Source organism: Anabrus simplex, chromosome 1 (genome assembly GCF_040414725.1).
Source record: "Anabrus simplex isolate iqAnaSimp1 chromosome 1, ASM4041472v1, whole genome shotgun sequence".
NCBI classification, from domain to species: Eukaryota; Metazoa; Arthropoda; class Insecta; order Orthoptera; family Tettigoniidae; genus Anabrus; species Anabrus simplex.
In genome coordinates this window covers 1,421,329,531-1,421,355,920 of record NC_090265.1, presented here as the reverse complement: position 1 = coordinate 1,421,355,920, position 26,390 = coordinate 1,421,329,531, and the positions used below count along the sequence as shown (strand labels likewise).

Below are 26,390 nucleotides of genomic sequence, written 5' to 3'. Positions count from 1 at the left end.
TGGCTGTCTTGATTTAATATTCTGAAGCCGAGTGTGTTTTGGTCCAGTTCTATGTGAATGAATATTGCCGAGTTTAAACTTCTTTCTGCACACATTACAGTGGGCTTCAAATTTAATGTCCAGTACATCAATGAGCCAATCTATAAACGCTGGATTAAGGGTTGAATCAAGCCACTGATAATTAAAAGTTGTTTTCCTTGCCATCTTATCTAATTCAAAGGAATAATCTGAAACAGAAGAAAAGCATGTGAATTGTACACAAAAAATCTCAAATACATTTATCCCTGAAATGTCAAGATACCTTGTTGGGATAAAATTGTACTTGTACAGCTTGGTAGGGCCAGAGCCGCCCACACAGTTTAGCATTTCAACAAACTCATCTTGTTTTAACGCTGCCATAGGCTGAAACATGTACAATTTTAATTTTTAAAAATAAAATTCAACTTACCTCATCAACTGATCACTTTTCCTCACTTCAAAGGATTCACAAGTTGCAGTTTGTCATTAGTATGAATTACCTGACAAATTTGAGTCAATTTCCCTGACTTTTTCTGACACATGCCAATTTTTAAAAGACTTCTCTGACTTACAATTTTGTAATTCCCTGACTTCCCCCGACTTTCCACGTCGCTGGGCTTTATATTGCACTGACGCAGATAGGTCTTATGGCGATGATGGAATAGGAAAGACCTATGAGTGGGAAGGAAGCAGCCGTAGCCCCAGCATTTGCCTGGTGTGAAAATGGGAAACCACAGAAAACCATCTTCAGGGCTTCCAACAGTGGGATTCGAGCCCACTATCTTCCGGATGCAAGCTCACAGCCGCGCACCTCTAATGGCACGGCCAACTAGCCCGGTAAGTATGTTTCTAGATCACGGGAAGGTGAAGATACAAGGCAATATGTATGATGATATAACACTATTTTAATACATACTGTCTCATTATCTTTATTTTTAAATCTAGTTGTGACATCTCCTGATTGACAGCAATAAATATCCCTCCTCTCCTGTTGGTACCCATTCCTTCGCATTTTACCTGGTTTCTAAGAGTTCACTATTGCTGATGTCGCTACTTAACCATGTCTCGGAAATTAACAATATATCATGTTCTGATTCGGTACTATTTATGTAAAATTCATTTAGTTTGGTATCGAGTCCTCTCACATTCTGATAAAAATTATATTAGAATCCCTAATGAGTCTGAAAGATAAGTAATTTCAGTTCTCTTACTGTTTTTATGTTATGTTCTAGTCCTCTTCCCGCTTGCAAAGCTTCATATTGCCTGAAGAATACGCTCAAAAAAATGCATAGTTTTTATTTTTCAATCTGCGCACATGCCCAAGAATCTTCTTACGATAAGGAGTTATGTTCTGGTTTAGATTATCCTATCATAAGTATTCCATTACATGGAAAGCCAAACTGGAATGCTCAGATTCCTCTTCACTTTGCGTCTCTGAATGAAGTTTTCTTAATCTTAATCTGTTCTCCAAACAAACTTCACAATGATTCTCACTAAAGACTGATTGGGCTGTTTCTTTAACCCATTCAAGTCTCGATAAATGGCCACATTGTTGACTGTGGAATCAGACTGAATTTGCCCGCCCAGAGTTTGAGCATACCTGCCACACAAAAACATGCATAAAATAAAAACTAATGCAGATAACTCAAATTTTGCATTTGTGCCACTGAAGTTTATGACTTACTCATTCTTCATTCGTTGAGTGAATGCTGGCTGTGGTACAAATGTTTCATTTGAAATAATTTCAAAAAGAGCAGATCCGTGTACTCTAAAAATATCACACTTTCAGATGGTGGGCAGACTATACATTTTTTTTTGCAAGTATTTCTGGAACACCACATTATCCATAGAATTGATATATATCACGATTATCTTCTTTCTTCTCTAATTTCCTATCACTACCGTCTTTTTTGTGTCACCGGCCGTGCGCTTTTCGAAGAACTATGTTCGGCACTTTCCCTCACTTCAGTAATTATCACTATCCTTGAACTCTGATTCATATTCCAAAATGTCATTATTCCATAATCGCCATCTGAAACAATGTCTACAAGGGCTTCCAATCTCTCGTCGACATTACCACAAAATCGGTTCTACTGCATAATGAATACCAATGAAAAACTGTTATTCAACAATTCCAGTCTCACATAGAAATACAGTTCCCTACAGTGCGCATTGTTAGAAATTATATTGCAAAGAGAATCTAATATAAGATAAGCAGGGTACTGCGTCATTGCGAACTGAGCTCATTTGATTCATGCGCCAAAACATTGCGCGCCATATGATGCGAAAGGGTTAATCTGTGGCAGGTGTCGATCATTTCATTGTTCATTTCAATGTCTTATGCTCAACCTAACACCTTCACTAACTGAAGTGTGTCTTCTGCTTTCGTTTCAGGAATTCCACGAATTTCGATGGAATTCTTTCTACCATACTGGTCTACACCGTCAAGCTGCAATGTCACATCGTTAAGCTGCACTTTAAGTTGCAGGTTCTCCTCTTTCAGTTTGTCAAATGTTTTCCAAGCACAGTGCTATTTCTTTTGATTGTAGCTTAATTAGCTTTGTGGCATTGTCAAGTTTCTCGTGAGTTAATTCTCAACTCTTGCCCAGTTTCCCTTCAGTTTCCATGTTCTTTATTTTCATGTTATCTAGTTGAAACTTTACACTTTCCATCTCTGTTTTAACATTCGGCACTTTACACAGTCAGTAGTTAGTAGATATCACTAACAGATGGTGCATGCGCTTTATCACCACTGTCTACCATCTACCATGTCTTCCACTTTCACAACCGCCCCTCTGATTCTATTACGGCCACGCCCAGTTCTGTTAAATCAGCACATTTACTATGGTGCCAACCCTGACATGCTAGTGAATATTATTAGGTCCCGAAATGTGGCATTCTTAGTGATTTTGTCGGTAATATTGGTAATAATTGCACATATTAAGTATAAAGATGTGTTCATGATAGCCATCTTTGTTTGTTTCCAGAGATGTTATGGAATAGACTGGAAAGCATGGTAGCATGGAAGTTACAATAGAAAGCATGGATGTTACAATAGAAAGCATGGATGTTACAATAGAAAGCATGGATGTTACAATAGAAAGCATGGATGTTGCAACATAAAGCATGGAAGTTACAATGCAAATATGTTATTGTCATGACCATTGAACTATAGGTAATACTGGAATGCTGACTGCAGTGGTAGCTCTCGGAGAAAACTGCTTCCTGTTCCTTGGATAGTCACGCCCCCTCGTGTACGGCAAAGTTGACAAGATACAGAGCCTGGAAGTTAGCTGATGTGTTGTGTTTGAAGGACTCTTTTGGTAATATCTGACCGTACGTCTAATTTGTGATTTAATCAAGATTCTTATTTCATGTGTAGCATACGGTTACACTAACAGGCAGCAGAAGAAAACAGATGTGAACTCACAAAAGCTTTGTTTACACAAGTAAGCAGTCTAAGCACTATCTCACTACAAAGCAATAAATATGGTATTTTAAAATGATAATTACTATTTTCTTCCGGTTTGGCTCTTGTCATTAAATATTCTATGCTTATGGAGATATCATACATGATATTTTGGCATATTTAATGTCGTACGTTACGTTTTATAGGTTATAGTCAGAATTATATTGTTATAGAATTTTTAACTTCAATTGCAGATTTCCGTGGGCGCCCACCTGGTGGCCATGGTCGTTAAGGGGCTGAAGTCTAAACGGTCTGACACCGAGGTTAGCCGGTTCGAGTCCCGTTGGTCGAAAAAATTGTCACCATCAGAATGTTGGCCGGCAGGGTAGAGGAGGTGGTGGTATACAATTTCGAATCACTAGATTAAGTGCCAAAAGCCTCGATTAAATTCCAAACCTCTCCGCAGTGCTCAGATGGAGTGAGGGCATAGGACGCTGTTGATGGTGATTCGTCCGTCGGCCTTGAGCAGACCCCTTGGTGCTATTCGACAGGAGTAGGCTATGTGCCGGCACCAGGTTTCACCCTCTCCCTACTATCATATATCACGTCATTCGTTTCATGTCATTAACTCCTCTGATGAGGTTGACGTCAGGAAGGGCATCCAGTCATAAAAACCCGCCACGACAGATTCATCTCACCTCATACCCGACCCCTAGGCAAACGGGACAAGCTTTGGACAAACAAACAACAACAATAGTAGATTTCCGTACAAACGTCCGGAAATATAAAGAAATGGGTTATAGCTTTGAGTAGGGTAGATTGGCTTCTAAAAATAGGATATGTTCGATATATTTTCAACTTCTTTGGAATCATTTCAGAAAAGACTAAAGAAACAACTGATAGGGAATCTACCACCTGGGTGGGTGCCCTAAATGGAGATCAATAGTGGTTGATTATTTTCTAAAGTGTATAAGTTATATTTTGTTTATTAAGTGTAGGCCCATATCCCAATATGAAGTTGTGTATTGTGTATGAATATATACACGCATACGCATGCTGCCTTTGTCCTGATAATAAATTTGGTTCAAAAACTGATTACAATGTATTTTCAATTGACCAACATTCGCAGATATTTCCCGTCTCAAATCACTAGGCTATAATTTTGTATGTATGGTGTCTATTTTATTGCCTTTTAGTGTACGTGTCGGTCTCGAAAGCCAAGAATAACAGCCGAGAGGATTCGTCATGCTGACCCCACGACACCTCATAATCTGCAGGTCTTAGGACTGAGCAGCGGCCGCTTGGTAGGCGCTGGCTCTTCAAGGCTGTTGCGCCAGGGGTTTGGTACTTTTTTAGTGTAGATATACGTATTTACTGTATTGTGATCTCTTAAAGAAAAATGTTTGAGAATAATCAGGCCTAGAATATATATTCATTTTCCCCAATATTCCTAGCCATTTTCAGCTTCAAATTGCTATTAATCTTCTGTAAGATATATTTCACTGCAAATGAGGTGAAATTTGCAAGAGACATTCCGCCTAAATGTTCAAAATTCGCTAAGATACCTGTGCCTCGTCGCATGTACGTATACGTCAGTCAGCCGTACAGCTAGTCGCGCCGGAAGCTGCACTTCGCTCCTATACAGTCAGCGTTCCAGTATTACCTACAGTTCAATGGTCATGACAGAGCTTGGCCTGGATTTTGCAAAGATAGGTTAGAGCCACTAAGTCTAAATTCTAAAGTACAAGTCTAAATAATAACAACAATATTCCGTCATTGCATTCCAATCCATCATACCACAGCTTTTACCAATCAGCGTTAACATTGCTTCATATCATTTCACTCCGCCATAACACTCCATAATAAAATTACCTCTCCATCTCCCAAAAATTTCGACCATGCATAACAAATACCAATCACGCCTATACCAACACCTCTCCAACATCATACTCCTTCCTCCTCTCCATACAAACAAACCACAATTTACAAAATTGTAATAAAATCACCTCTCTCCAGCTCCAAAAATTCAATACTCATACCAGACACCAATACAATAATACCCCCTCCCAACTTCCACGAATTCGGCCGTAAATAAACCATCTCAATACCATACCATACATCACCTAATCATACATACTAAGCCTCCAATGCTTCCGACACCATATCTCAGCAATACAACACATACCAACACCTCTCCAACATCATATTTCTTCCTCCTCTCCATACAAACAAACCAAAATTTACAAAATAACAATAAACTCACCTCTATCCAGCTCCAGAAATTAAATACTTATACCAGACACCAATACAATAATACCACCTCCCAACTCCCACGAAGTCAACCATAAATAAACCATCTCAGTACCAAACCATACATCACCTAAATACTAAACCTTCAATACTTCCCCCACCACATTTCAGCAATACAGCACCAACTCCACATTATATACCACCTCTCTCACACTACATTCCAACGATATAACACTTTTCCAACACCACATTTACCACCACTCCTCCAACTCCAAATATCACAATAAATATATCACTTCACCATTACCACATCTCAGCCTTCACAAATTATTTACCATCATAACCTAATGAAATTACAATGAATAACCAATACCAGTCACGCATATACCAACACCTTTCCAACATATTTCTTCATCCTATACCACTTCTCCATTACCATATTTATACCACCACTCCTCCAACTCACCGAGCTCGATAGCTGCAGTCGCTTAAGTGCGGCCAGTATCCAGTATTCGGGAGATAGTAGGTTCGAACCCCACTGTCGGCAGCCCTGAAAATGGTTTTCCGTGGTTTCCCATTTTCACACCAGGCAAATGCTGGAGCTGTACCTTAATTAAGGCCACGGCCGCTTCCTTCCCACTCCTAGCCCTTCCCTGTCCCATCGTCGCCATAAGACCTATCTGTGTCGGTGCGACGTAAAGCAACTATCCAAAACTCCTCCAACTCCACATATCAACAATAAATATACCACTTCACCATTACCACATTTCAGCCTTCACAAATAATTACCATCATAACCTAATAAAATTACAATGAATAACAATTACTAACATATCATAAAACAAACAGACCATGCAATCCTGTCCTCTTACCCAACTCCGCCTAACTAAGTACTCAGTCCCTATATTCCCTAATCCATTAGAATTTTAACATACTATCCCCTTCCCTTATACAGATAACTATTCCACCCCCCTATTCCCCTGCCCACCCTCTAACTCACTCTCCTTCATTTTACTCTCGCAGGCCTTTTTTGTCGCACAAAAATACCTGTTCAATTCACCCCCTTTTTCCCATTGTTTAATAATCCATCTCAGTATTGCGTTCTCATCCCCTCTCCCCAGTATTTCCCGATGCTCGGCACTCAATAATCCATGTCTTAACCCCCTCGTTACCTCACAGTCTCTTAGCAAGTGAAACTCATCATTCACATCTCCACAAAGTACACACCTTGTCTTATCCCTGCCCTGTAACCAGCCTTTATTCCTTGGCAGACCTAAAAGCCACCACATCATCCCATATCGTTTTGACCTATCGACGTATCTAATATTCAACCCTGCTATCTCCTCTATTTTCGTCAAAACAGTCAGCGAATTTCTTAGTCTGCTTTCCCCCAATAATTTCTGCCTATGGATATCTCTAATTCTCCTTTCCAGTATATTCATCCCTCTCACTTCTGTCTTTGACCAAACCTCCCCCCACAGGTGTCTTAATCCTATCCTCTCCAAATATCCCTTTATTTTTTCTAACCATCCACCCTTATACATGCTCTTAAATTGCTGTACATATGCTGCCTGTAAAACTCTCCCACCTTCCTGTCTTTTTAAATTCATCCATATCTAACTATTCTTTTCACACCCTCTGATTCCAAATCCTCCCCACACATTAATTCCGCCCCTACATTTGCTGTACACCTCGGTAAGCCCATCACTAACTTGGCAAAACTACTAACAATCCTTCTTAGTTCCTCTCTTTTCTCATCCAGCCCCCAAACTTCTGCTCCGTATAATACCCTCCCCACGATTGCCGACCTGAACACGAGTCTCAGTGTTTTGTAACTGATCCCCGGGTACTTGAGTAGCAAATTTCTGACTGAGGCTAAGGCTGCCAATCCTCTATATTTCACTCTTTTGATCTGGTCACTCCAAGTTCCTTTATCATTAAAAATAACTCCTAGATATTCCAGCTTCCTTACCTGTTCCAATCTTTCTCCCTGAATTACCCAATTCCCTTCTATCTTTCTTCTTTTGTTCACCTGTACTACCAATATTTTAGACTTATTTCCATTAATTTTCAATCCCCATTTCCTCGCAAATAGCATCACTGACTCTAAGGCCCTATTCATCGCCCCTGAAGTTAACGTCATCAATAACACATCATCCGCAAATATCAGTCCTGGCACTTCCAAACCATTAATTACTGGTACAGCCCAATTTTTTGCCCCAAACCCCTCTAAAATATCGTTGATAAATAAAATAAACAGTATGGGCGATAACTTGCATCCTTGTTTTAAACCCACCTTGGACTCTAATGGTCCACTCATTCTCCCTTCTCCCAATTTTACACAAAACCTGACGTCCCTATATATTCCTTCCACTGCCCTCAACATCTTCTCCGAAATCCCTAACCTTCCTAATTTCTCTAGTAGGGCCTCTCTATTTACCTTATCAAAAGCTTTCTCAAAATCTATTGCTGCTACATAAACCGTACTTCTAGCCATATTCTTATACTTTTCTAAAATAGTCTTTACTATCATTATATTATCCACTGTTCTTTTCTTTTTCCTAAATCCCCCTTGGTAATCTGTCAAAATTTCATTTTCTTCCGCCCACCCGCTTATTCTGTTCGCTAGCACCCCAGTATATATTTTACTCAAAGAATCCAACAGAGATATACCCCTATAACTGTTCACATTGTTCCTACTACCCTTTCCCTTGTATATAGGGCATATAATTCCTGTTTCCCATTCCCTAGGGTAATTTCCTCCCTCGAATATCCTATTGAATAGTTTCACCATGCCCTCTATCATTATCTCATTTTTACTAATTTCCTTCCAAAACTTATTATTTATACCATTACACCCCCCGGCCGACTTCGCTCTGGCTCTGCTTATCACTCCCCGGATTTCCTCTCTTGTGATTTCTTTATCCAAGTCATAAATTGCCACTCCCCTATTCCTCCAAATTACTTCTTCTCCCGAACCTCTCCATCTATCACCCCCCTTTTTTCCTAGTAATTCATCGAAGTGCCTGACCCATTGCACTTCCTCAATACTCGTTCTCTCCATATTCCTTCCACCCTTAATAATTCTATTAATCTTATCCCAGACTCTCTCAAAATTGTTAGTCTTGCAGTCATTATTTATGGCTTCCATTTGTTCCTCTAACCACGTCTTTTTTGTCTCAGAGATTTTCTTTTTATACTCCTTCCTCAATCTACAGAAAAACTCCCTTTCTTGGCTCCCACCTTTCCTTCTATATTCTCCTAACGCGTCCATCACCTTCCTCCGCCATCCTTCACACTCCCTATTAAACCATTCTTCTCCCTCTTTCTTATTTCCTTTTCTAGCTTTCACCTTCTGCGCTATCATCTTTATTGGATGTAGCAACAATTCCAAGGCTTTATCAGTATTATTCTCTTCTAACGCCCCTTCCCACCCATATTTCAAAAGATGTAGCTCCTCCTTTACTACCCTATTCCAATCCCGGCCCACCTTCTCTGTCCATTTATACTTATTATAACCCCTCCCTCGTTTATCCTTTGTCTCATTTTCCTTCATTGTACACTTCTCTTCCTCTCTTTTCAGCATAACCCTCACCGGGAAATGGTGTGACTCAATCCAATCTCCTATTTCCATACTTACAACTTCCTCAATCATCCCTTCCGAGCTCAAAACCATATCTATCACACTACCCCCTTTCTCCGTAACATATGTCAATTTCCCCGTCCTGTCACCCTCTATCCACCCATTCAGAATATACAAGTTTCCCACAGCACACATCTCTAGGAGCTTCTCTCCATAACTATTTGTAATTTTGTCCTCACTCCTTCTGCTTTCTAACAAACACATTCCATCCTCCCTACTATAAACTGGGCTCTGTTCTCCTATTCTCGCGTTCCAATCCCCAAATAACAACATATCCTCCTCCCCTGGATACATTCCCCTTATCCTACCAATATCCACCAATAACTCTTCAAAAAAATATTTATTTGCATATTCTGAATTACTAGGGTGGCAGTAAACAAAAGCTAAATTTATTTTCTTCCTCCATCCCTCTCTCCCTCCCAAATTCAATCTCAGCCATATGGTTTCCATCATATCGGTCTCTATATCCTCTACTCTTTCACTAATTTCTTCCCTAATTAGAACTATCATCCCTCCTGGTGCTCGTCCCTTATTCCTCTCTTTTCTTCTATATTTATATTTTATCTCAAACCCCTTCCATGCAATCTCCCTCCCTGTTTCCAACCACGTCTCCAAGAGTGCCACAACATCGAAACTTTCAATTACTTCTCTAACTTTCTTGTTTCCTAATTTGCTCCTTACTCCTTCAATATTCACACATCCTATCTTCCAATATTGTTATAACTTTCCCTCCCTCCCTTCTAGGTCTCCCCCTCTATTCTTACTTCTAGTATTTATCGACCTCTCTCCCTCTGTATCCTCCATCCCTTTACGTACTTTTCCCCATATGTCTTTTAAGCTCTTACTCCTGACTTTACTCATAATTTTTTTACCTTCTTGTCGATCTGTCTCCTCTTGACCTTTGTTGTTCACTACACCACTGCACCCTATACTCACCCCTTCTTGCTGCTCACCCCCACTCACCCCCTCACTATTTTGGACTTCTGAATCCACCTCCCTTTGTCCTTTCTTGCTCACTGCACCTCTACACTCTCCTCTCCCAGTTTCTTGCGGCCCACTCTCACCGTCCACTTCACTATCTTGGTCTTCTGTCTCCCGGCTGCACTGCCCATTCTCTTCCGAGATGCCCTGCTCTCCTGCCACGTCCCTCCTCCTCTTCTTTTCTTCTTTCTTCTTCCCATCTTGCCTTGTCCTCTCACCACTCTCAACCCTCTCGTTTTCGTCCATTTCCTTTAGCTTAGTCACTGAATGAACTCTGACCCATCGCCCGTTTGTCACCTCCAACCTCAGACCTCTTATTCGGGCCTTTAGCCCCTGGTTCCTCGCTCTCCATAGGTGCCTATTCAAGATCTTCGCGTTTTCACTTCCTTCTCTTCCCATGTCTCCTTTCACCCCTATTTTCCGCCCTTGTAAATTCTTGCTGTTCCTTAACACAGAATCTGCCATTAAGGTTGAGAACAATTTAACCCTAATTGGCCTCCGACCTTTGATTTTACCAACTCTCTCTACATCATCAATGTCTACCTCACTAAAGTTTATCTTCATAACATCACGTAAAGCTTCCACCACCTTAAATATCAGCTCAATCTTGCTCTCTCTCGCCCCTTCCTCAATTCCATATAAAATATGGCTTTTTTCAATCTCTCCTGCCTGTACCCCTCCGCTTCTTTCTTCATCTTCATCACCTCCTCTTTCAGATGTTTCACTTCCCCTCTCAATAACTCGATTTCTTTCTCGTTATTGACCACTCTCCTGCTCGATTCCTCTGTCTTCGTTTCAAGCCATTTCTTCATGTTCCCTATCTCCCTTCTCTGCTCCTCCATCATGTCCTTTATTTCCTGCACCTTATCCCATTGACACTTCTCCTGCATAACTTCACTTACAACCACCCTGAGTGCGGCCAAATCTTCCGTACTATATTTTCCACTGGTATTTGGGCCTGGGTTTACTTCCACCCCCCCAATAACCAGTAACACTGCTATCACTGTCACCACCAGCACCGCTTCACTCATTTTCAATCCGTCCGTCACCAATCCACTCCTGGCCTCCTTCTTCTGCCTTGCCTGCCATTTCCCAATAGCGGCCCGGTACTGTTCAATGCCGACCATGTTTACAGCACGCACTTCGCTACGCAACCTCTCTCCTCGACCGCTCGAGCTAGACTGTGGTTAGAGCCACTAAAATATACTTTTTTCTTGCCGTGCGGGCAGTATGCACCGCGGCGATAGTTTGGAGCCTCTCGAAGGGAGAGTGTGGCCCCCGAAGGGGGCCACTGTTCTCATGACAGAGCTTGGCCTGGATTTTGCAAAGATAGGTTAGAGCCACTAAATTATACTTTTTTTCTTGCCGTGCGGGCAGTATGCGCCGCGGCGATAGTTCAGAGCCTCTCGAAGGGAGTGTGGCCCCTGAAGGGGGCCACTGTTCTCATGACAGAGCTTGGCCTGGATTTTGCAAAGATATGTTACAGCTACTAAATTTTTTTTTTTTTTTGCCGTGCGGGCAGTATGCGCCGCGGCGATAGTTAACAGCCCTTTGAAAGGAGTGTGATCCCCTTATGACAGAGGTTGGCCTGAATTTGCAAAGATAAATTACAGCTACTAAATTAGAGGAGTTGTAACATCCATGCTTTATGTTGTAACTTCCATGCTTCTCACCTATCTGAATTTCCTTGCTTTGTTGTAAAGTCAAAGTAACCAGTCTATACTATAACATCTCTGGAAACAAAGATGGCCATCATAAATATATCCTCCTACTTCTTGTGTGCAATTATTACCAATATTACGCACAAAATCACTAATAATGCTATATTTCGGGACCTAATAATATTCAAAATGGAGTCCTAAACACATGTGAGTAATTTTCAATGCAATATCATTATTATTTCCAGTCCCCTACTTCTTTACCACTGCCAACAGTGGATCGACAGTTCAACAGCGAATGGGCTCTTAGTTTGAAGGAGTCATTGTTTTTGAAGAAGTCATTGGTAACAATGTATTCACTTCTATTTGTTTATATCTCATCTACATCGTACTCACTTTATTTGAAATTTTACTGTACTTTCAGAGTTTTGACGCACACGTATTTATCAATCTGATATTAAAATGCTAATTGTTAGATGTACATACCTTTCTAGCTTCATAAACAAGGTATAACACACTGAAATTATACAATCTGAGGGAGCTTCACCGCCACACAACTACCCACCATCATGCCATATCAATAATATTAATTGTATTACAGTATATTCTGCATGGTTGTCAGAGTTACACTTCCATCACGGCAATTTCCGTAATGCAAATTTTCAGATGATCCCCAGCCATACAACACATTTATGTCAATTTTTCCTCGTCATCTTGAAACTCTTCTGCTCTACAGAAATTGCTTGCAATTCTCTTCGCGTGGTCCACGTAGTTTGCCAAATTTTATATTGTCACATGTTGGTACACAGACAAAATTACATTTCTCATCTCTTCTTTTTTGGATGGGATGTCATTCGTTTATATAGTTCTTCACTTTTACCCATACCATTTCGATAGGATTAAATTTGCATTGGTGTCGTGGCAAGCAGAGAACGTTTTCCTGCTGAATTAGCCATCTCGTCAGTGATGTTTCTGTCATACCCGTCTGTTTTGAGGTACAATAAAAGGAAGCTCCCGTTTCAACATATAATTTTGAAAACGAATCCCCTCAAGTGAGTCAGTCTATAATCTGGTCTTTTCTCTGTGAAGTTATAGGTAAGAATTGTTTGCTTTTCTGACTGTGACAGCCCGCATTGTCTACTACTTGGACAGATCTTTCAGAAACATTGGGCAACAATTGTTCGGTGCATTTGCGGAGATAGTTTGGCACAGAAATGTTAACTTGGCACCATTAACGAACCCTTTTTCATTCCCAGCATGAACCACAGCAAACCTAGAACCAAGCCCTACGAGGCCTGATGATGATGATGACTGTTTAAAGGGGCAAACATCTAGGTCAGGGGTTTCCAAATGGCAGGCCGCGGGCCGCAGCGGCCCGCGAAGCCATTTTTGCGGCCCGCGAGATCACTAAGATATAATGTGAAGAAAAGTCACAAAAATATTTATTAGCTTGTTCAGAAACATTAATTTTTATACACCTTATAGACCCAAATCAGAACTGATTATTCTTTAATACTAGTTCATCTTTTCAAGAATTCACTTGTTCTCAACATATTTTTGAAACATTTAGAATACAAATTTCAAGTAATAATATTTTTGCGTCCCACTGACTATTTTTTATGGTTTTCGGAGACGCCGAGGTGTCAAAATTTTGTCCCACAGGAGTTTTTTTACGTGCCAGTAAATATACCAACACGAGTCTGACGAATTTGAGCATCTTCAAATACCACCGGACTGAGCCAGAATCGAATCTGCCAAGCTGGGGTCAGAAGGCCAGTGCCTCAACCATCTCTGCCACTCAGCCTGGCTCCAAATTTCACTCTTTTATGCAATTTTAAAATTATGTTTTAAGCAATTAAAATGATCATAACGATCATTATTTCATAATGGTGCTTCTGTACTATTTGCAGAATTTTACAAAAATTGCCCTATTCAAGTGCGGCCCGCGAACATGACTAAGGTTTCCAAAATGGCCCTTGAGCTCTTACAAATTGGAAACCCCTGATCTAGGTCATCGGCCCCTAATGGTACGAGGTGAAACTAAATAATATAATTAAAATTTTAAAAGGTATACACCGACTAGAATTTAAAACAAATGATGAAAAATGATTATGAATATAGAAATAATTAGTGGATGTAATTTACAATGCATAATTATAAAATGATATGATAGATATGATAGAATAAGGCATTGCTTTGAACTTAAAAAGCACATTAAAATACAAAAAAAATAACAAAAACAGGGTCAACAGAATAAAACATAGTTAATAATAAACTAATAATTTAAAAAAAAAAAAAAAAGCTCACTTTTATACACGATAAAACAGGCCACTACGCCTCATAAAACAGAAGACTGGGTCTGCTGACTGTTAATCATCTCAAGATGAGGGAGATGATACTCTGAAATTTGAGACAAACTACGGCGCAGATCAGCCAGGTCCACACACTCCAAACGATGTGTACCACAGTAAGACGACTACCGTTAGTACATACGGGGGACGCTCCTCCCTTCAGTAAGTAGGGCTAAGTAGGACTGTGTTGCTACACCAGGGTCGATCCCGACAACAATGTCACTGCTTCTGTCCGAGTAGCCCAAAGTTAAGTCTTCCACACCTTTGTAGTTCCTTTTATCAGCTTAGTTGGAAGAGGGGTGGCCTGCAATTCGATCTCCCACAGGGACATAACCAATGTCTGTGGTGAGAAGGAATATCACTGGCTGGAAGCTCGTTAAGGCAACGAAGGCTTAAAAGAGGATTAAAGACATCGCAGCGAGCTATGATCTGGTAGACATATGAACCAATTGGGTTTATACAGATGCTAAATACAGGTGTATGTATACACTCCAGACGGCAGAACAATAGAACAAATCACTACTGTATTTCACAGCACAAAATCCCTATGAAGATTGACTGCACTGTTCAAACACGGACAGTCAGGAAAGAATATATGTTTGGGGAAGAGGGCTAATTTCTCTGTTATGAATAAATTGAGTATTTAAATTATGTAAGTATGGTTTACCTTTCAGTCTCAGTTCATGAATAGTTCCACTGAAACTCAACTTGTAGGATTCCATAAGATATAGCAGATATCCTGGATTCAGGAGGTCAAATGGGCTGTATTGCAATTGACCTATCTAAGGCATTTGATAGGGTAGATCATGGGAGACCACTGGCAAAAATGAGTGCAATATATATATCAATGATAATAATAATAATGCTAATTGCTTTACGTCCCACTAACTACTTTTACGATTTTCGGAGACGCCGAGGTGCCGGAATTTTGTCCCGCAGGAGTTCTTTTACGTGCCAGTAAATCTACCGACACGAGGCTGGCATATTTGAGCACCTTCAAATATCACCGGACTGAGCCAGGATCGAACCTGCCAAGTTAGGGTCAGAAGACCAGCGCCTCAACCGTCTGAGCCACTCAGCCCGGCATATATCAATGATATGTGTAAAGAAGTGGAATCAGATATAAGGCTTTTTTTTGCAGATGATTTTATTCTGTACAGAGTAATAAGTTACAAGATTATGAACAAGTGCAAAATGACCTCAATAATGTTATTAGATGGACAGTAGGTGGTATGATGATAAACGGGGTTAAAAGCCAGGTTGCGAGTTTCACAAATAGGAAAAGTCCTGTCAGTTTTAATTACTGCGTAGATGGGGTGAAAGTTCCTTTTGAGGATCATTCTAAGTACCTAGGTGTTAATATAAGGAAAGATCTTCATTGGGGCTATCACATAAATATGATTGTAAATAAAGGGTACAGATTGCTGAGATGTGTGGAAGTAAGAGGAAGGGAAAAAGTTGCTAGTTGCTTAACGTCGCACCGACACAGATAGGTCTTATGGCGACGATGGGACAGGGAAGGGCTAGGAGTGGGAAGAAAGCGGCCGTGGCCTTAAGGTACAGCCCCAGCATTTGCCTGGTGTGAAAATGGGAAACCACGGAAAACCATTTTCAGGGCTGCCGACAGTGGGGTTCGAACCTACTATCTCCCGAATACTGGATACTGGCCGCACTGAAGCGACTACAGCTATCGAGCTCGGTAAGGGAAAAAGTAGGAAAGAGAAATGTAGATAGGAAAAGACAGGTGGAACAGGGTCATGGGAGGGAGAAAAAGGGAGGAGGAAGTAGCCTCTGCAGCTATCAGGAAAGATAGGGCTGACCAGGAGGGGACGGAATCAAATGAGTTGGGTAGGGTTGAGGCTCGGGTCATGGGGAATTCCATCGTTAGACATGTGGGGAAAGTGTGTGAAGGAAAGGGAACCAGGGTAGAGTGTTATCCAGGAATTAGGTTGAGGCAGATGTTGAGAAAAGTAGAAGAGAAGGAGGAGGGGAAGGAGAAGGTGGTAGTGTTTCACGTTGGTACCAATAACGTAAGACAAGCTGGTATAAGTACCAACATAGTTGAGGATGTGTAGGATCTGGTAAATGCAGCACGGGAGATGTATAAGGAAGCGGAGATTGTTATCAGTGGAATACTGTGTAGGAGGGATACTGACTGGAGGGTGATTGGGGTTTTAAATGAGACTATGGAGTGGGTATTTGGGAAACTGGGAGTGAAATTTCTAGATCTTAATGGATGGGAAGGAGATAGGGATCTGCACTCAGATGGCCTTCACTTAAACCGCAGTGGTACATATAAGTTAGGAAATTTCTTTGGAGGGGTAATAGGGAGGTACATTCAGGGAAACAGGATTGTCTAGGGAGCGGTGATAAGGGTACAGAGATCTGGAAGTCAATTAGGGATGACATCAAAATATTAGTGTTGAACTGTAGAAGTATTGTAAAGAAAGAAATAGAATTAATTAAAAAATGAAATTGCATACGGCTTTTAGTGCCGGGAGTGTCCGAGGACAAGTTCGGCTCGCCAGATGCAGGTCTTTTGATTTGACACCCGTAGCAACCTGCGCGTCGTGATGAGGATGAAATGATGATGAAGACTACACATACACTCAGCCCTCGTGCCAGCGAAATTAACCAATTAAAGTTAAAATTCCTGATCCTGTCGGGAATCAAACCCGGGACCCCCGTGACCAAAGGCCAGCACGCTAAACATTTAGCCATGGAGCCGGACTAGAATTAAATAATTTAATAGGTATACATTTAACAGATATTGTAATAGGAGTTGAATTGTGGCTGAGAAATGATATAATGGATGCAGAAATTTTCTCACGGAGCTGGAGTGGGTATCGTAGAAATAGGATAGGAATGGTGGGAAGGGGAGTATTATTCTGGTGAAAGAAGAATTTGTAAGCTACAAAAAAGTTAAAGATGAGAAACATAAAATTCTATGTGTAAGGCTCATTTCTAAAGATAATAAGCAACTTTGGAGTGTAGGGACCAGGAAAGGGTAACGCTGACACGGATTCAGAATTATTGGAGAAAGAGATTTATTAAAGAAATAAATCATCCGTCCTCCAATGAGGGTGACCATTTGGATCCGGAATACAGTTTCAATTTCAATGGACTTTAAAGATATCAATTTTATCGTTGAAGCTGTTATCTTCTTTTTTTCCCCAGGGTTAGTAGGGGAGGAATGTCAATCACGTTCTCAGGTACAGATGGAAGTGAATGATTTGCAGAGAATCCCTCAGTATCTGTATTACTATTTTTTCTTCGCAGAATGGAACTTTCAAGTTTTGTAGGAAGTTCGATGTCCGACTAGAGAGGGCGCCTTCTGCTCCCAATAGCAGCCCTCTGACAATCCACCGATCGATAGGTATTTTATACTTAGATGAAAGGTAAGGTAAGCATGGAACATAAATAGCTTGCTTTTCTAGGTCCACATCCCGAGCCTGATCCAGGTCCCTTTCAAAGCGAATGGTGGGATCTAAGACCATCGCCTTAATGTCCTCTCTGTTGATGGCTACGATGTCCGCCCTCCGATTAGAGTCATCGGTAGAGACGCAGTGAACCTCCTTGTGCACCTCCCATCCACGCTATCCCAAGCCTTGAGTGATCGATGATCTTACACGGTGGTGGCGGTGGTTGTGCCCCGTGCTCCGGCAGAATCCCAGCACATGTCCAAGGGTTTCTGTCTTGTTGCAGCCATTTTGGCGGCAACGGGTTGTGCTGAATGACCTACCGGGAACCGACCTGACTGCGGTGAGGTTGCACGTCATCTTCACTGCATTTATATATTCAGAAGAGGACAGAGGTGATTTATGAGTCATCCAGGAGTTTGCTTTCGGGCAGTCTGAATATAACGCTACTACTTTTCCTTTATGTGGTATCTGGCACCACGACTGAAAGGATCGATTTCTCATAATTTCACATAGTTTTCTTCCGTCAGTCTTTGGGCGGAGACTTTCTTTTTTTATGTCAAGTCTGTGGAGTGCCATATCTTGTTCTTCAGGTAACTTCCTTACGTACGGTAGGTGAACGCCCTGAACATGGAGTAAGCAATTACAAATATTATAATGCTGTATATTAGCTTCCCATTCTGTGCAAATTATTCCCATCCCTCTGACCTTTCTGGCACTATACAGCATCGAATTTGGAGTATCATCAGGCAGCATCATTATTTCTTTTACAGAACAACTTATAATTTTGTCCAGATCTTTAAGAAAAGTGTTTGATAGTTGTGTCAGAGGGGCACATTGTAGAGGATAGATCAAACCCGGCCAAACAAACTCGTTAATAATCTTGATCGTTTGCTCTGGTTTTAGAAGTTTTGTTTTCACCAGATTATTTAAATCGGAAGTTATTGCTCTTATTAGTTTACGTCTGTCAAAAGAGATTTCATTGTTGAAGTCAACTCCTAAATACTTGATTCATTCATTGTTTGTTTTTATCGATGGGATTATTAATCCTTCGACTGTAGTGACGTTTCCTTCAGTTAATTTTTATTTCTTCAGGATTATAGATTTGCTTTTAAGAGGATGGATATGTAAACCAATTTCTGCAAAGCTGCTTTCAGCCAAATTTAACAAGGTAATAGCATCATTTTCGGTTTTGCTGAGTATGACTAGGTCATCTGCGAAAGCAACTGAGGATAACGGCGGTAGATCATCAGATAAAATATAGCCATAACGTTGGGACATGTCATGGTCAGTGAGATTTTGTAGTACAGTAATGATTGCTAAATTGAACAGTAGTGGTGAGATAGGGAACCCTTGAGCTACGCCACACTTAATTTCGATGGGTTTTGATTTCTTATGATCAGCTTCCACTTGAACATTGTTCTTTGTAAGAAATGCTTCAATTAATCTACATAAGTTAGGAGGAATTTCAGATTGTCGAAGAGATCGTTTGATATGTACATGTCCAATAGAGTCAAATGCTTTTGTGACATCTAAAAAAGTGACGCAACAATCCTTTTTGTTGCGTTTCGCATCCTGGAGGCAACCGTTCACGAGGGAAGCATTGACATGAGTTCCATGTAATGGCATGAAGCCAAACTTGTAGGATTCCAGCAAGATATAGCAGATATCTTGGATTCAGGAGGTCAAATGGACTGTACCACAACTGACCTGTCTAAAGCATTTGATAGGGTGGATCATGAGAGATCACTGGCAAAAATGAGTGCAATTGGGCTAGACAAAAGAATGTCTGAATGGGTTGCTATATTTCTAGAAAACAGACCTCAGGGAATTACCATAGGCAAAGCTTTATCTGACCCTGTAATAATTAAGAGGGGAATTCCTCAAGGCAGTATTATTGGACCTTTACGTTTTCTTAAATATATAAATGACATGAGTAAAAAAGTGGAATCAAAGGTAAGTCTTTTTGTGGATGATGTTATTCTGTATAGAGTAATAAATAAGTTACAAGACTGTCAGCAACTGCAACATCACCTCGATAATGTTGTGAGATGGACAGCAGTCAATGGTATGATGATAACCAGGGTTAAAAGTCAGGTTGTGAGTTTCACAAATAGGAAAAGTCCTCTCAGTTTTAATTACTGCGTTGATGGGGTGAAAGTTCCTTTTGGGGATCACTGTAAGTATCTAGGGGTTAATATAAGATCTTCATTGGGGTAATCACATAAATGGGATTGTAAATATGGATACAGATCTCTACACATGGTTATGAGGGTATTTAGGGGTTGTAGTAAGGATGTAAAGGAGGGGGCATATACATCTCTGGTAAGACCCCCAACTAGAGTATGGTTCCAGTGTATGGGACCCTCACCAGGATTACTTGATTCAAGAACTGGTAAAATCCAAAGGTAAGCAGCTCGATTTTTTCTGGGTGATATCCGACAAAAGAGTAGCATTAAAAAAAGGTTGCAAAGTTTGGGCTGGGAAGAACTGGAAGAAAGAAGACGAGCTGCTTGACTAACTGGTATGTTTTAATTTGCATACAAATTTTTTTTAATATTTTTTTTATTCCATCTATTCAATACAATACGGGTCTAAACATGAGAATAGTTACATGTAAGTGGTATGTTCCCAGCTGTCAGCGGAGAGATCGCGTGGAATGACATTAGTAGACAAATAAATCCTTAAAAGTAGGAAAGATCACAATATGAAAGTAAAGTTGGAATTCAAGAGGACAAATTAGGGCAAATATTCATTTATAGGAAGGGGAGTTAGGGATTGGAATAACTTGCCAAGGGAGATGTTCAATAAAATTCCAATTGAAATCATTTAAGAAACAGCTAGGAAAACAACAGATATGGAATCTGCCACCTGGGCGACTGCCCTAAATGCAGATCAGTATTGATTGATCTCTGCACATGGTTATGAGGATATTTAGGGGTTGTAGTAAGGATGTAAAGGAGAGGGCATATAAGTCTCTGGTAAGATCCCAACTAGAGTATGGTTCCAGTGCATGGGACCCTCACCAGGATTACTTGATTCAAGAACTGGAAAAAATCTAAAGAAAAGCAGCTCGATTTGTTCTGGGTGATTTCCGACAAAAGAGTAGCGTTACAAATATGTTGCAAAGTTTGGGCTGGAAAGACTTCGGAGAAAGGAGATGAGCTCATTGACTAAGTGATATGTTAAGACAAAGAATTTTGTGTTTATTAATTTCCAGCTATTCAATACAAAGTGAGTTCTTGTGATTAAGAATTAATTTTGTCATATCAAATACAGGGACGTTTCGCCCGTTACATGGGCATCATCAGCCTTAAACTCATACCTGTAGGATAAAAATCAGGATCCTGATTGTTCTTAATCAAAGTTTTGAAGAGAAAAGTAAATATCATAAAGTTGAGGATACTTGTTTTTGGTACTTGTTTAACATTTACGTAATAAAATACGTCTAAAAGATGAAAGAGTAGGATGACTCTTGCTACAACACTCTTACAATAAATTTTTTTTAAACTTTAAAAACAGTCCTTATTTATGACTTAAGAATGTCCATGGTTAAAACTGTAATATCAAGTTGCATGTTATAAGCTCTATATGAGTACTTTTTTGGTGCATTAAATGGAACTTGGTTAAAGGCGTCCCTTAATAGTTGAGGGCGTAAAATGTTAAAGTACATGAAAAGCTTAATCTTTAGATAATGATGTAGAAATGTAGATCACTCCTAGTGTAGGTAAAGTTAGAATGTAAAGCTGTTAGACTGTTGAAGTTGTTAAGGTTGTTAATCTTGTATGTTAAGATGAATCAACAGTCTTCTTAAAGTTCGTTGTAGAAGCGAGGAAGGGTTCTCGACTGTGTGTAGCCGTATATATCTTAGCTTGAAGTTGTGACTGCGGCTTCTTATATACACAGTCAAAAGGGAACGCTCAGGTTTTATGTAGATTAGAGCATGCGTGTTGACTTTAGGCCTACTACTGAGGAATGTGTGGTGTATTGTGCCTTCGAATATTATGTTGATCAGTTGTGTGTATATTCACTTACCCCTTTGACTGTTATGATGCTGGTCAGTATATTTCAATATGGACCAAAATGAGAATTGTAATGTGGAAGTGGTATGTTCCGAGCTGTCAGTGGAGAGATGGCGTGGAATGACATCAGTAGAAGAATAAGTTTGAGTAGTGTCTTTAAAAGTAGAAAAGATAAAGTTGGAATTCAAGAGGACAAATTGGGACAAATATTCGTTTATAGGAAGGGGAGTTAGGGAATGGAATAACTTACCACGAGAGATGTTCAATAAAATTCCAATTTCTTTGCAATCATTTAAGAAAAGGTTAGGAAAACAACAGATAGGGTATCTGCCACCTGGGCGACTGCCCTAAATGCAGGTCAGTAGTGACTGACTGATTGATGATATTGATTGAACAGTGATGGACTACGAAACACGTTAGTAACCACAATCCTATCGGAGGAGAGAAGCAGAACGCAATGCAAGTCAACCCAGAAATATACGACACTGACACGATGAAGACTGAGGAATGAAAAGGACCCAATTTCATCACGCAGTACATTTTCACAAAATTTGCTGTGCACAGCTTCCATGGAAAAATCTGCATAACAGCTGCCTACCATAAACCTAACAAAGCCTGCAGATGCCAAATACATGGTGGGATGTGCACTCATTACCCTCCAAAAGGACTGCATAAACAGAATTCACCCGCCCGCAAAGTGATCTGATTGGCTAACTTAAGTAGCTGATAAAATGACAATGGTGCGAGATACCAAATTATATTTTTCAAATGATTTATCAGTATGATCAATCCTCTTAACGTTCATATACCCAGTTCACGTTATTTCCAAGCACCCTGTATTTACCTTTCATGGGAACACCATTAAATCGGTGCCTGTTATCGAAGAAGAGTTTTATCCTGTAGGTCATATTTTAAAATGCCTGCAGTATTATTTATCTTTGCTGTAACAATATTTGGAAACATTAAAAGTAGGCCTACTCTTGCTGAAATTGCTATTGTACTAGATATTATTTAATATGAAGCACATGCACAACTATATAAAAGTCATAATTTTGATTAAATGGGCTTTGTGCGGCGGTGTTTCGAAATCTGTGCGTGGTTTAAGATCAGCATGAGCACACCAGTCGGAGAATGGAACTTCGCCTGGGGAAGGATATGAATACAGACCTCTTAGCTGACAGTATCGCACCATAGCAAGTACCGGTACGCTACGGTGTCAGCGGCTGAAACCAACGGTGTGTTTGTGTTTGAAGCTGATTTCTCGTCATGACTCAAGCCGGTCTTGTCACATGCAGATTTAGCAACACCGCCGCGCAAAGCTACGTAATTTGAATTCACCTGCGAAGCGATCTGATTGGCTAACTTCAGCAGCTTATAAAATGACAACAGCGCGAGATATCGAATTAGATTTTCAAATTATTTATCAGTATGACCAACCCTCTAACACACACACACACACACACACACACACACACTGTTCACGTCGTTTTCGACTACCCTGTATTTAGGAAACTTATCCCAGTTGAGTATAAGGGGGTTAGACTTTATTTGCATATATGCATATAATATTAATGCACTGTATTACCATTGAGCTGTTTATTAGGCGTGTGCATTAATTTTTTTGTCATTGGTCTGATTAAGTTCTTGGAAGAGTTTAGTGATTTGCATTCAGTATATGATTACACTTCATTCAGATGTGTTAAATTAAATTCACCCTTGGTTAGGGCAAGTGACAAAGTGCTACACAGTGCCTCAAAGACATCCACTATCGTAAACGTTTTGCCCCCAGAGAGATCCTTCTCTAGATTTTGCGTAGCAAGGTAGCATAATAGTAGAGAACACTAAATCAGCTACGATACATGGATCAAGTAGGCCAAATAAATACAATACCAAGGCATCTCTTTATACAATACCCACAAAATGAAGATAAAGTTCGAATTCAAGAGGACAAATTCGGGCAAATATTCGTCCATAGAAAGAGAAGTTAGGAACTAGAATAAATTACAAAAGGAGAATGACGTTCAATAAATTGCGGAATTCTTCCCAATTATTTAAGACTAGGTAAACAACAAATAGGGAATCCGCCACCTAGGCGACTGCCCTAACTGCAAATCAGTGCCGACTGGGGCCTGTTCCACAAAAGTATGGTCTTGTACATTACAAGTAAATTCTCTAGTAACTTGTACAAATACCAGAGTTTCTGTTCCACAAAAGAATTTTCTACAGTTGTAATTTACTACTCCATACTTACAAATTACTAGTGAATTTTTATAGGCATGTTCCACAAAAGTACTAGTACTTGTAACTTACTAGCGAATTGAGAAGAATTCTCTACCAGTGAAAGGACAATAATATATAAATGTACTAGTGCTATTTAAATAAGCTTATTTTGGATACATTTTGATAAATATGTGGTCTAGCAGTAGTGATAGTGATGGTGATGAAAATGAAAACTATCGTCTGTACAGGGAAAGAATAAACTTCCAGTTTAACACTATTTGAATACAATGAACGTTTTAGGTTAAGCACAATACAAGTGGAAGAACTTTTGATAGATATTGGCCATAGCTTAAAATATCCTACGAACAGAAATAAATCTCTCTCTGCTAAACAATATTTACTAACAACATTACATTGGCTAGGAAATGGTGGTCAGTACCATGGTACTGCAGATATGCTTGGGATGGCAAAATCTTCGGTCTGTAGTAGCTGCAATAAATGATATAAAATTTCCTCAAATTGTTTGTTGGCCTGAAAATACTGAAAAAAACATATTCCAAGAAGGACATTCCTGGAATCATTAATGAGCAGAATATCTCTTACATACGTCCAACTTTTCCCCTCAAAAGCTCCATGAGCTTTTCCCAAGTCAAATATTTCCATCCAACCATTTATTTTGTCTTGTTTTTTCAGACTCTCGCTGAATCCACCGAAACGAATATCTTTCCTACCTTCTATTTCCTTCAAAATGAATAACTTTGTTTCTCTTGACATCATTTTAACAATTCATGCAGAGTTTGCAATTTCGTAACAATTAAGTTTGGCGGCCGAATATCGTTATTAGCGGCATCTGATTCCTAATGACAGACAAAGGTCTAAGACCTTACATGATCCTTGGACCAAGGTAGGTATGTTAGACTCTCGTACAACATACGCGAGGATCGCGGAAGAACAGAATGGGTGATAATAACGGAGTAATGTCCTATCATCAAAGAAATAAACTGAAAAATAACATCGTAGCATTAAAAAATTCACAGGAATATTAGTTCTTTCAATCTTTGCTGCATAAGTTACAGTAAAATACGATATTACGATAAATGAGGCAAGCATAACCTAATTCAACGAATGGAATACGAAGATAAACAGCTGATTCATGCTATGACGTAGTATGTTTATTGATATGTCGTCACTTGTAAAACTTGTAACAATTCACTGGTAATATACAAGAGACTATCAATCTTTTGTGGAACAGAAATGTACAACTCCATACATTACAAGAACCCACACTAGTAACTTGTAATGTACAAGACCATACTTTTGTGGAATAGGCCCCTGATGACATTTGACTTCTGCAAGTAACATAGGGCCCTACTACAGTTAATAACTTACCAAAGAAAGCCATTCTTGCTGCTGTTTTGCTTGATTTTTCAATTCTTTGAGTCTCTGCTGTCTAAGTTTATCCAAATCATCCAAGTTGTCATACTTCTGCAATTCTGCATCTATTTGCTGCTCTACAACTTGCGCTGCTTTTAAAACTTCGGTCTGAATGCTGTGCTGTAGATCCATCTTTATTAGGAAATAGGCGGACGTCTAGTTCGTTCTCCAAATAATTCTGGAAGTGAAAATAATAGTGAATACACAGAGACAATATTAAATGCAATATACTTTTAACAATGATGCTCACAAGCAAAATCTGCAAGAGGTACTAATGTGTTGCACAACAAGAAAAGAAAAAAAAAAGGAAACCTATAAGCATTAATACCGAAACGGCACAATTGTGAAGTACGACGGAGAAGAAAAATGGAATCACGCTTTCTAGAATAAAATTAATACTAGCATTCACCACACGCTAATGGCAAACCTCAAACAAAAAACATGTCCATATGGCTAACCTCAGTTTGACAGACACCAGTTATACATTGCCAAATTTGGAAATTCTTCTGCTTCTGGAAAATCTATTGGACTCCGCTTATAACGCTATGACCAGTGTTGCCAACACACTTCGCTTATAATACGCTAGACAGATTGTTATTTACTATAATACCAGAGCCATCTACAGTTAATGCCGTTTGGTACGCTTGGCAACGCTGTATCTATCTGTCAAGCGGAGGCCGAGAGAAAAGGGGGCGTGTCCGATTTTGAATGAGTTCACCCATATTTACTATATTTAGACCAACACGATGATTATGATAAATGCATACTCTTCGTAAAATGGTACTAAGAAACACACACATCAGTAAATGCATCCACTGAAGTTAGAAATACACATTTTACATGAATATAAACAAAACACTTTAAGAACAGTACTCACAAGCTAAATTATTGTGGAGCGATGGCAGCTTCCTCCGCTTAGTGCTTTTATCCTCACTGCTGACATAAATCGTGTTCTTCATCTGCTTTCAGCACTTATTTAACACGA

The 26,390-nt window shown here is 39.8% G+C and overlaps 1 protein-coding gene across 3 annotated transcripts in view; it reads right to left on the bottom strand.

Annotated features, from left to right (window-relative positions):
* Positions 1-26,006, bottom strand: part of LOC136879116 (thioredoxin domain-containing protein 9) — a 96,436-nt gene extending 70,430 nt beyond the window's left edge. Inside the window, exons 1-2 of one of the 3 annotated variants that reach the window (XM_067152865.1) lie at positions 25,864-26,006; positions 25,361-25,583 (exon numbers count right to left, since the gene is read on the bottom strand). In XM_067152865.1, coding sequence (XP_067008966.1) covers positions 25,361-25,537 — 177 coding nt within the window. In that variant the 5' untranslated portion in view covers positions 25,538-25,583; positions 25,864-26,006. Of the gene's footprint in view, positions 1-25,360; positions 25,584-25,655 lie in introns of all 3 variants that reach the window. The other 2 variants (XM_067152879.1, XM_067152871.1) reach the window with 2 other exon arrangements.
* Positions 26,007-26,390: the final 384 nt, after the last annotated feature.